Here is a 12,751-nt window from a genome sequence, read left to right as displayed (position 1 = left end):
AGCAAGGCCCCAGCTGTTGTCAAGTTTAAATGGGCTGTAAAATGATAACCTTCTGAATTTTAAAAATTAAGTTAGTTATATGTTGTATATTCAATGTTGCCTTCTTAATATTGTTGCGATTTTTTTTTTTTGGTGTTTTTTTTTTTAATTCAAAGTTAAAATTAAAATATTTAAATATTATTCTAGTTGCTCTATTTATTTTGAATTGCATATATATATATATATATATATATATATATATATATATATATATATATTATTGCATTAACGCCATGTGATCTACAGAAAAGAAGAAGAAGAAGAAAAAAAAAATCACAGTTTCGGAACAACATGAGGGTCAAGAATGATTGAACTCATTATTAAATGAATCCTTTTAGAGTTAAATATACAAAAAACACTTGCTAATTGTTCCTGCTGTCAGTCTTCAATTCCAGCCTCACACTTTTGATGACTTTGTAACAGGAATTTTCTCCTTAACCACGTGTTTCTCTTAACCACTTTGTTTAGCATGTTTAAAATGACATCTTTGTTGTTCAGAATGTTGTAGGTGGAAAGGTTGGCCATCTTCTGGAAATCTTCAGGCTTGTAGGTAAGGTTTTGAGTGGCGAATGGACAGAACGTCCTGTTGAAGTCAATATCGAAATCTCCTTCCTTCATCTCCGCCTTACCCTCTCTCTTCACTCCTACCACACAAACACACACATAATTGCTTTAAGTTCATAATATACCGAGTATCTTTGTGCAAAATGAGAATCTCTTAATTCATTCATTTGAGGATTCATTTGAGGACCACTATACTGTATGTTTGAAAAATTGTATTCATACGATAAAAGTTGATGTGGTCCAAAGTTGTTTTAGACTCCACTGAGTATCATTGCATGGAGAGAAAAACTTTAAAAATGCTACTTTTGGTGAGTAAATAATATCAGAATTTTATTTTTTTAGGTGAATTGTCCCTTTAATTATTCAAACTTAAAATGATGGTAATAGTAAAGGTTTGAAAATGGAAGAAAAAAAAAACTCACCAGGAGCTTTGAACTGTTTGAATGAGAGATTGATCATGGGAAAGTGAATCACTATGGGAACCTCTGGATTCTCTTCATCCTCAAACACATAAACTTCCCTGATCGGCTCAGACTCCAACTTTTTGAAATCGATCTTCGGAAACTGAATCTTCCGTTCAGCACAGAACTCCTGAGTTTGCTTTATGGCCTTTCAGACACACACAAACATCAAAATCACATTTTTCTCATGATTCTTCTCCATGTAATCTATTAAATCTTTTAGGGCTTCTCACCTTGAAGTGGTCAGGGTCCCAAGCATAGTTCAGGGACAGAATGATGTCCGCATGTCTGTCACACCGTAACACAGGAGGGAATCCTGACTTGAGGACAAAGGCAGAGTCCACCAGGCCAAGCGTGGCGTCTGCTGGTGTCAAAGAGTTCGGGAAGGCATCTGGATGGGTTTCTGCAGAAAGTCATCTTTATAATTAATAATTAGTCCTTTCCCAGTTTGATTGAACTTATCCTAATGGTAAGGTTAAACTTAACAACATAAATGATGTTCTGACCCTTCCATGCGGTGAAGTCACAGTTGTCACAGTAGTTCCTATGCATCTGGAAGCCTCTCAGGAAGTTGAACACTTGGCTAATAATGGGGCGGCTGGTCAAAAAGTTGTTCAGCTTTTTTGCCATGTCAGTCATAGGGTTGACGTGCAGTGTGTCCGACGTTGATGGGTTGTTGTCTGTATCTACAGATATAGAGAGAATGACATTGGGGGGTTGGTAAAGAAAACAAAAGTTTACCTGTCTTGTTCTGATTTAGATATTTTAACGTTTTATGTATATTTTGCATAGTAGGGGTGTGTAACCTATATATTATGTGAAATGTCCAGTTTTAGAACATATTTCCAGATTGTGCTGTGTTGTAGTTGTTTTAATTTAATTTAACGGATCTTGAAGGGATACCATTACATATCAAATACAATATTGATATTGCATTCCTCTTACCGGTGTTGTTCACTTCTTCCCCAATATTGCTGGCCCAGGATGGGATCACTCCAGTCACAATATTCCAAAGCTGAGTCAGACTCAGAGAGAAAACACTACTCCATATCCCTGCAAACACAGCATATCACACACAACACAAATAGTTTTCAAATAATCTTTAACTTAAAATGGTTTGCCATTCATTAACCTTTGGAAAATTTACATCTATTTACCCAATAGAGAGTATATCCCAGTTTCAGGGAGTTTCTTGACCATGTGGCCAAGGTAATATTCACTCCCAAAGTTTTGTGCAGGTATGAAGGCACCATACTTGGTAAATCCAACCTCATATGGGGTGAACTCACACCATTCTGAGAAAAGAGCAAAGAGAAGCATGGACAACATATCTACAAGTGCTTTAGTTGTTATTAGTACAAAGAACTGATCTGTTAAGGACTAAACATAACGAACTTATTGACCATAAAGGACCATTATCTTGTAGGACTGAACGTTGAAAGCAAATTAAACCAGCCAGAGGGAATTCAGTACTTACCAGTCTCTATGACATTTCCTTTCTTGCCATTCTTCATGTTGAGAGCTGTGTAGATGGGTAGAGGGTTCTGGCCCATTGTTAGTGCCATCTGCTGGTCAGATAGCGTACCCATTTTGTTCTGAGGAAGAAAATAATTTATAGAGTTTCTGACAGAGAAAATTATTTGGAATTCTTATTTTCAAAATGTATTTTACGCCTATGCAACGAACAGTTGTATGTACCTTCCCTTGGATGAGATACTCTATAGACAGACCAAACATATCGACAATAGATACGTGGCGTCCTTCTTTCGCTCTCTCTTCCATCTTCTCTTTGTAATGACGTAGCTGCTCGATGGAATATACACTGAACACACCTTTAGAGATCTCCTTCTTTACAGACTCCATAGCCCCATTTAGGTCATTGTTTGACCAGTTAGCGTCATTATAAAGAGAAGCCATGGTCCTATGTGACAACGAGAGAAAGTTTGTTGTTTAATGACATTTAATCCATGGGTTTTGAAGCAAACCCTGATGAGAACCAGAACCACTTAGAATTGAACAAGTCAAACTGGAGCCTGTAGTGCTCTTTATACACACCAGGTGGAGCCAGAAACCCCAGTGAGGTAGCTGACTGCATCAAGAAGTTGGAGTTTTTGCAGGGCTCTTAGGCCTCCAAATGTGCCAATCATTGCTCTGCTTCCACCCCCAGAACACACCACAGCCACCAAAGGAACCTGAGAAGTCACATCAATCTTATAAATATACTAATCAAACAAGACTTTTCTGCATGAACAAGACATGCCATAAACAATAAACTGTTAAAGTGTAATATATATATATATATATATATATATTTGAATTGATTAGTTCATTAATTAGTATTTAATAATTGAATTAACTATAATTATACAAATTATCACATAAATTGGACAAAAAATGGGATGTGAACAATGATATGTCAGGTCACTATGCTTGCAGTGTTTATACTCATGTCTGTGTTTGTTCTCTTGCCTTGCTGGTCTCAGGTGCAGAGCTGAGATTCAGAGCTTTCTGTAGAGCTTGTGACACGACTTTTCTTCTCTTCACCAGAAAATTTTTTTCCTCCTTAGGGATATCAAAACCCAGACGGACATCCAGCTTTTCATCAGAGCTTCAGAACACACACACACACACACACACACACACACACACGATTATTCTAAGCTGGTGATGAATGGAATCAGATCAAAACTAATAGAGGAAATTTTAGTGGTATACAGTGTCAATGATCAATTTAACACTTAAAAATCATTCAATTTTGGTTGATATATTGCCAAAATAGTTTCTTTGAAATGGTTCCTGAACAGGTCATCTTAATTGTTTACCGGCCATCTTCTGTGCTTAGTTGCAGATCCACTTCACCCTAAAAGGGGTTTATACCTGCAGTTAGTTACTAGCTTTTCTTTTTATTGGGGAAAAAAAAAAAAACATTTCAATTTGATTTTACCACTCACCTGTCCAACAGGCATGGAGAGGTTAATCTGCTGTTTTGCTGGTAATGGTTTCACGGGGACCGATGACATAATGCCTTTAGTCCTTGGATTTATCCCATCCACTTCTTCCACAGCCTGGACAAAAAACAAACATACAAACAAGCATCATATAGGGCCTACTCTCAGCTGGTCCAGTGATGTGCATGCTTTATTGTAGATCATTTTAAGAAATCTTCAAATATCAGTTTAATCGATGACATACTTTTGCTGGGATGAGACTAAACTCAGTCTCCAGGTCTCGGTTGATGTAGAAGCATAAGGTCTGTGTGCCACTGGGGGCTTCAGAGCCCGGGATCGTACAGTCTTCCTTATATGCACCTCGCAGTTTTAACATCATGCTTTTCTCAGCTGAAGTAAATACAGACAAACATATGAGATAATTCCTTTGCACTGGTCTTATTTTAGCAGTAATAAAATATTTTTTATTTTTTATTTTATAAGACATCCAACTTTTCGTCAGAGCTTCAGAACACACAAATTATTATTCTGATCGAAAGATGAATGGAATCTGATCAAAACTAACTGAGGCAATTTTGGTGGTATAGCATCATTTAACAACAATCAATTTCACAATTAAAAAAGAGGCCAACAAGATCTTTTTTTTTTTTTTTTGCATTTCAGCACCTTTAAAAAACAAATTATGTTCTGTCTATATAAAATTAAAAACATTTAATTTTACAATTAATTTTACAATTAATTTTATTATACATATGAAATGGAAAAAAATGCGCTGCTAACTTAGAGACGTCATAATTTCGGCACTCTATAGATATGCTCAATGTCGCACACATAACAGCAATTAATATGATTAGCCTTTTGCTTGACTATGCTTAACAGCTAATAATGTGTTACTTATGTTTCACAATCCATGTTCCCGTTCGGCATTTCAGAGTCAGACCGCTGCCTTCTAACAATTAGCATTCTTAGAAACAGGCAGGAACTGAGGGTGGTGTTATGAGATGTACTGTTTTTATGATGCAGGGTTTTTATGATTTTAAATGTTTGTGTATTCATATGGCAGCAGTTCCCTAATCTAAAACAAATTTCTCCAAAGGGAGACAATAAATCTCCAAAGGGAGACAATCATGTCAATACTTTGACACGATTGGTTACAATAATGTCGTAATCATGTACTTTGTGACGTAAGAAACATTTTTAACACTGTCCTAAGATCACTGCAGTTTTAAAGAAAAAATACTCTGCAATGGTGTTGACAAATGAATTTGAAATATTAAAGCAATATTAAAAGCAATATTAAAAACCCCACATTGACACATAAATTACATTAAAAACATGATTTTCACCACAGGAAGACTTTAAATTTTTTAAATGAGAGTCTGATAGCTATATAGACTACAGTATATCCATTTACCATTAGTCTTTAGACGTTTTTGCACCTTCACATCCAATGCACAGAATGGACCTGCCTAAAAATTAAGGAAAAATTTAAAGTGCCTTCAGAGTTTTACTTGATCAACTAATATGTCCAATGTACAGTCAGTTTTGTTCTATAGCAACCTGAACTTGTTCCTTATGATGTTGCTAAATATTTTTACATAATGTAGGCCTATGTGTAAAATATACAGTTATAAAACATCAATATCATATGATGTCAGTTTTATCATATGAACGTAAAGCATATTAGTGTTCTACTGAATAAAATATGTGTACATTTATTTTGCAATATCATGTAAACATTCATCATGTAAATGTAAGTGGGTTTAGCTCTATTTGAGCTTATACTGAAATATAATATTAGGTTATATTGATAAAATATCATGATAATTTCTAACCTCTTTTATGAATGTATCAAATCTCTTACCATCAGCACTCCATTAGATAAGTATGGCTCAGGCTTCTCAGAGCTTTAAAAAGAAAGGGAAGAGATAAAATGATTGATTAATTCAGACTGATTGGGAGGACAATTACTAACTGTCTGCATAACCTCACAGTACTTGGTAATGACATGACACCACCATTGTTGTTTTTGCAGATTCTTTTCAACAGATTGTTAACATTTTCACTCACCTCTCTGTCATCTCAAACTCTACCCACAGCTCATTCTTTTTCTGGAAAAAATGTCAGCACAATCATCATGCATATGACTATACTCGATTCAACATTTGCAATGTTTAAAGTAATAGACACCAAAGGCCACTTCCACTCTAAAGTAAAATCGGAGTGAAGTGATCGTAAAATAAAATAAAATAATTAAATACAAATAATAATAATAATACAATAATAATAATTTTAATAATAAAAATACAAACAAAAATATATCTACCTTATCCTCTGAAATGAAGCATTTTGTTTGCTTTTGTCCAGGTGTGAGGTTATTGATGTCAAATAGGATAGTGGCGCAGTAGTCATCTTTCGTTATCACGTCAGCATCAAAAATGTGGAATTCTATAATGTTCTGAGGAGACAAGAACATAGGGGTAAGGTCATCATGAGGCCCCCAAATATAAGGTCAAAAAAATTCAGCCTAACCCATTATATCATATCACAGCCTAGCTGTAAATATGGCTGGCGCGGGCACTTCAGTCTGCGCAAGCTCCGGAAAGTACCGGAAATGATCTAAATATGGTTGTGAAAAAAATTCAACGTTGTCTGTTGAAGTATCGAAATCGTCTTCCATTGCGATTTAAAGAAAAATGAAGGTGGAGAATCTGAGGTTAGAAGTGCAATGCCCATTAACTCTTTCAGTTAAAACAAACACCCTTAAAGGAGCTGTATGTAAGAAATGTATATCAAATAATCATAAAATGGCCCTGATATGTCTCTAGACATTAAAAAATCACGTTCATTTCAAATACTTATATCACTGACAACAGTAGTCCGGCCAATCTACCAATCACGGACTCAGTAGTGTTGCAGCATTCGGGTAGCCAGCTCTGCTCTAGTTACCACAGCTGCAGCTACAAACGTGTTGGATAAAAAAAATGTTTGATCCTGCAGCCTATCTGGCAACCTCGAGTTCAGAGGAGAGGGGATACACCACTCTACAGTAAATTGAAACTGATTGCAGTACCAGTTTTGGCCACAATCTTACACACAGCTCATTTAATAATACATGTAAGGGCGTTATTTATAAGAGTTTTCTTGCTACAGTCTGAAACCGATTTCTTTACCTTGACACCGCTGTGCACTCTGAAATGGAACGTTTCATTCCATTTTGGTGCATTATTATTTTTCACCGTCCTGGTCCGATGGCAGCAGGCACAGGCCGTGGGTAACTTTAAAACGACGTAGCAGTCACATTTAGTCACTGGAGAGAGAGCAAAGTTAGTGCACATGCATGCTTTTTAAGAGGAGTATGTACTATGCAGCAATTAAAAGTCAGCAAAGGCACAAAAACACATTAAATAAGGACCCCATTGTAACATCCTACAAGGTATAAAAAAAAGAGGATGACATCCAGTCAAGAAGACTAGTAATAATATTCACATTAATCAGATATGGTTGTTTCCGAAATCGCCCCATACCCTCTTATCAATATAACATTTATTTCTAGAACACAGTTCCAGTAGTAGGGTTGAATGTTAGATTAAATAAGTGCACAAAATATCGTCCACAATGGTTTCAGACACCCAAATGGCTGTTCCCAGTATTTATGAAAAGCTTTTGAGCTTTTGAGCTTGAGTCTATAAGCTAGTCTGTCCAATGGTCTGTCCTTGGGAGAACCCAGGCTCAATCAGGTTGCCAGTTCTCCTCTGGCGTTTATGAACTAGAGGGCAAATTTACAGTAACTGTAAGATTAAAAAAAAATGTATATGAATGCCTGGCTAAATAAATGCGTCTTTAGTTTTAAACTGGGAGAGCGAGTCTGAGCAACGAACAATATCAGGGAGACTATTCCAGAGCTTCGGAGCTAAATGTGAAAATGCTCTCCCTCCTTTGGTGGATCTTGATATGCTAGGAATGACCAGGAGCCTCGAATTTAGTGATCTTAAAGAGCGCGATGGATTGTAGGGCGATAGAAGATCCGTTAAATAGACTGGAGCTAAACAATTTATGCTTTAAAAGTTAAAAGCAATACCTTGTAATTCAGTGTTTCCCAACCCTGTTCCTGGCGGCACACCAACACTGCGTGTTTTCTTTGTCTCCCTAATCAAACACACCCGATTCAACCCATCAGCTCATTAACCCACCTGATTATGAGCTGATGGGTTGAATCAGGTGTGTTTGATAAGGGAGACAAAGAATACACGCAGTGTTGGTGTGCCGCCAGGAACAGGGTTGGGAAACACTGTTGTAATTAATACAGAACTTTATAGGTAACCAAGTGATAGAATCGGTGTTATATGATCATATGTTCTTGATCTAGTAAGAACTCTAGCGGCTGCATTTTGGACTAACTGTAGTTTGTTTATTGAGGATGCAGGACAACAAAGCATTACAGTAATCTAGTCTCGAGGTCATGAATGCATGAACTAACTTTTCTGCATCAGAGACAGATAGCATGTTATGTAGCTTAGCAATGTTTCTAAGGTGGAAAAAGGCTGTTTTTGTAACATATGAAATATGTTTTTCAAAAGACAGTTTGCAGTCTAATGTAACACCCAGGTCTTTTACTGCAGCAGATAAAGTAACAGGGCATAATATGTTAAAGTCGTGCTCAGAAAGGTTTTTAGAACCATTTTTAGAACCGACAAGTATTAGCTCTGGATTTAAATAAAAGAAAATTACGCGTCATCCAATCTTTTATATCTTTAACACAGTCTGTCAATTCGGATAATTTAGCGTATTCATCTGGCCGTGATGAAATATATATTTGAGTGTCATCAGCATAACAATGGAAACTAATTCCATGTTTCCTTATAATATTACCAAGTGGCAGCATATATATTGAGAATAATAAAGGGCCTTACATAGATCCCTGCGGCACTCCATAGTTTGCCAAAGTTACGATCGATTTTTCTCCATTTAAGTAGACGAAATGGTAGTGGTCAGATAAGTATGACCTGAACCAGCTTAATGCTTGTTCTTGAACACCACTGTAATTGTGTAGTCGATCTAAGAGTATTGTGTGATCTATAGTATTGAACGCAGCACTAAGATCAAGTAAAACTAGTATTGAGATACAGCCTTGGTCCGAAGCTAGAAGTAAATCATTTGTGATTCTAACAAGCGCCATTTCAGTGCTGTGATGCGGCCTGAAGCCAGACTGAAACTTTTCATAGATGTGGTTTTCTTGAAAGAAAGAGCCGAGTTGAGCGGACGCAACTTTTTCAAATATTTTTCACATAAATGGAAGATTTGAGATGCGTCTGTAATTTCAGCCCATTCTCACCCCCAAGGCGTCACTTAACTGACGCCTTGGGAAGCATTTGGACATGCTTCAATATCTGACGCTTTAGTCGCCCTTTAGCGTCAGTTAGATGACGCCCTAGGATCGCGTGTACCCTACCCCCACCCCACACCTAAACCTAACCGCGTCCTCTAACTGACGCTTTCCTTTAGCGTCAGTTAGATGACGCCGTAGGATCGCGTCATGTAAGTGACGCTAAAGGGCGCCTAAAACGTCAAATATTGAAGCATGGTCAAAGGTGACGCCTTGGGGTGAGAATGCGTTGGTAATTTTCTAGGTTATTTGGATCTAATTGAGGATTCTTAATAAGAGCTTTTATAACTGCCAGCTTGAATGTTCTTGGAACATGACCTAAAGATAAAGATGAGTTAATAATATTGAGAAGAGGCTCTTCCACTATATAGGTAACACTTCTTTTAATAGTTTAGTTGGTATGGGATCTAATAAATGTTGGGTTTTTTTTAGATGAAGTGACAAGTTTATTTAACTCTTTTTGTTCTATGGTTGTAAAACATTCCACCCTGGTCGTCTGCCCTGCTGCGCCCTGGACGCCTGCCAGGCCTACTCCGCCCCTGCCCTGCCTTTGTGTTTCTATGGACTGCCTGTTTGTGTTTGACCTTGCCTGTGCTTTGGATTACGTCTTTGGATTCCCCTGTTCAATAAATACTGCATTTGGATCCTCAACCTTCTTGTCTCGGAGCAGTTCGTGACAACAGTACTCAAGTAAATGTCCACCAATACACCCAGATCACCTTTATAAAACAATTTATTAATATTTCACCACAATTCACAATGTTTTTGAGGGCTGATCTACTTACAAATGTCATATGACTGATTGAATTGTCCCCGCAACACTGTGACACTCAGGTTCCAGTATGGCATGAACTCTTTCTGTGAGACGGAAGCAAAATGAAACTGATTTAAACACAGATATTTTGTTTGAAATTTGTAACAGAAACATATGTTTCATACAGATGTAAGAAATATGTTATGTCAAGAAGTCTTGAGACTAAACTTCACAATAAATTAAAATATAGGACGACATAAATAAAGACATGTCAGTTTAGTATTGCTTTTATTATGTAAAAGATTTATTCATTATCATCACAGGTATTGTTATTTTTTTGTAAATTGTCATATGGACTTTTAATGTTGCATATTATATTTACACAAAATTAATATTTACCAATAAGCATTGCAAAACAAGCATTTACTTATAAAAAACATATAAAAAATACATATAAATAAAAAAAACATATAAATAAGTTACTATAGTGACGCAAAGAGAGCTTTATTCTTTTGCATAAAAAAAATCCACAAATTATTATCCAAATAGTTTTGTTTACAAAACTGCCCAAATGAGTTGCAAAGCCCAACTTTTTTCTAAAAAGGAGCTGAATGAGTAAACACATTGACAAACCACTTATTTCCATGAAGCACTGCCAACAACTTGCTACCTCTGTTTGGGAATCACTTTTATAATGAATCCTTGAATAGGTTCTTATTATGTTCACAAAGCTGCTATTTGTGGTTTTAAGCTAAAATAGCAATGCAACGAGACATTAATTTTTCAGTGTCAAATATCTGCGAGCTAAAATATTACCTTCAGCATTGTTGTAATCTCAGCAAGCCAACAGTGAAGTCTCGAAGGCAGAAGATCAAATGAAGATCTCACTTGTCAAAGTGAGATATACAGTAACTGGAAAACCCGAGGAACTTGTTTCCAGCCCTTCGCACCCTGATAAAATATTTGATTGTGTTATATTTGATTGTGCTTATAAAAACACCACAAACTACACTCAAAAAAAATTAGGGTTATTTTAAACCACGTTTGGAAAAATTATGGACAAAATCAATTATTGGTTTTAAAATGTAATTTAAAAATGTGGTCACACTTAGGAATGTTTAAGAGATGTAAAGTAGAATATGGTTATGCAGAGTAAGGCATTAATATGTGCTTAAGAAATTTTAATAAAGAGCAAGTAATATACAGTATATACTAAGAACTTACTTATAGTGAGAACTGGACCCGAAACTAAAGTGATATCAAAAATTTCAACCAATGGTTGGGTTTGCTCATATTTGGCCCAGACATGTTTTGAATCAACCTAGCATTTAGAATTGAAAAAAAAAATTGTCAGAGGCTGCATGCCAACTTTACACACCTTATTTGGCCCGTCTTAGATTATGACTAAATGGAGGTGATGATACATCGTGATGGAGAGTTACATTTCGGTCATATTATAAAGATGTTGCGTGTGGAAGAAAACTCTCCCATTCCCATGAATACCTGCCTAGCCCTCTTTCATTCCAATGCACTGAGGTCATCACAATGAAGGTGATGAAATACAAAAAAGGCTAAAAAAAATTCTAATCTCAGAAAATTGAGCCATTATGAAGCATTAACATTGCATTGTTTCCTTGTAAATCTAATCCAGTACATCTTTGTTTATCATAAGATTGTTAGATCATTAGTTATTACAACTTCTTGATGACAGAATGATTATGTTTATGTTGGCTACTTTAATCATACATGGCTCAGCATGTGTAACGTGTCAAGGCTTCCCTTGTGAAAAGAAGTGTTTAATTGTATTGAAAGCTTACTTTTTTGTGCTTCGAATCATAAAAGAGTCAAGGAATGGGTGGATTAAGGTGCGAGGACACAAGAGCAAAACAATGGGTATAAGTAAATAACACAAAACAAAATTGCAACAAAAACTCCCTCGTGGGGGAAACCAGAAATCAGGCAGGATACAGGAAACACTAACATGGACAACGAACCAGCACAAGACTGCAGGAGATAAATAGGGGAACAAACATAAGAGGGTAACGAGGCAGGCAGGTGGAGGAAATTAAACAATAACGAGATAACAAGATGGGTTTAGAGAATAGACAGGGGGTCACATGGCACAAGGAAATAACATGACAGCCATGTGCTCACAACAGACCTGACTAAACACAAACACATGACAAACCGGGAGTGTCACAGCTCTGTCACTAAACCAAGAGAAGACCCAGACAATGGTGACAGAACTCTGACAAAAACAATACTTTTTTTAAAAGTGCATTTGGAGATAATGTAATTAAAATTAAAGACCACTTAAGTGTACTTATATTTGTAAACACACTTAAGTGCACTTGTTAAAATCCACTTTGTTATAATGTCTAATTAAGTTTTACTTAAATAAAGTACTTTCATGACAATTTTTCTAAACACACTTAATTGCATGTTTTAAAAATGTGGTCTTGTAATAATGTGTACTTAAGTTTTTCTTGAAATAATTATGATTGTTGGCTATAGTGTTTTAAATAAGTACAGTTATTTTGATGTAGTGACTAATATACTAAATAAAAACTGTAAACACTGTAAATACAAACTAAATAAA

General features: G+C 36.1%; 1 protein-coding gene across 1 annotated transcript; it reads right to left on the bottom strand.

Annotated features, from left to right (window-relative positions):
• Positions 1 to 248: 248 nt before the first annotated feature.
• pla2g4f.2 (phospholipase A2, group IVF, tandem duplicate 2) lies at positions 249 to 12,133 on the bottom strand. The gene is given in 22 exon segments (XM_039669929.2): positions 249 to 481; positions 484 to 683; positions 1,026 to 1,212; positions 1,298 to 1,467; positions 1,571 to 1,750; positions 2,010 to 2,117; positions 2,222 to 2,359; positions 2,542 to 2,659; positions 2,763 to 2,985; positions 3,120 to 3,256; positions 3,534 to 3,672; positions 3,887 to 3,924; positions 4,016 to 4,129; positions 4,257 to 4,402; positions 5,427 to 5,481; positions 5,877 to 5,919; positions 6,083 to 6,123; positions 6,339 to 6,470; positions 7,186 to 7,322; positions 10,184 to 10,256; positions 10,969 to 11,103; positions 11,970 to 12,133. Coding segments are annotated over 21 exon segments (2,433 nt in total). The 5' UTR covers positions 10,978 to 11,103; positions 11,970 to 12,133; the 3' UTR covers positions 249 to 436.
• Between the last annotated feature and the right edge of the window lie 618 nt (positions 12,134 to 12,751).

The sequence above is a fragment of the Pimephales promelas genome, chromosome 15, assembly GCF_988280905.1.
Source record: "Pimephales promelas chromosome 15, fPimPro1.hap1.1, whole genome shotgun sequence".
Taxonomy (NCBI): Eukaryota; Metazoa; Chordata; class Actinopteri; order Cypriniformes; family Leuciscidae; genus Pimephales; species Pimephales promelas.
This window is presented reverse-complemented; position numbering and strand designations above follow the sequence as displayed.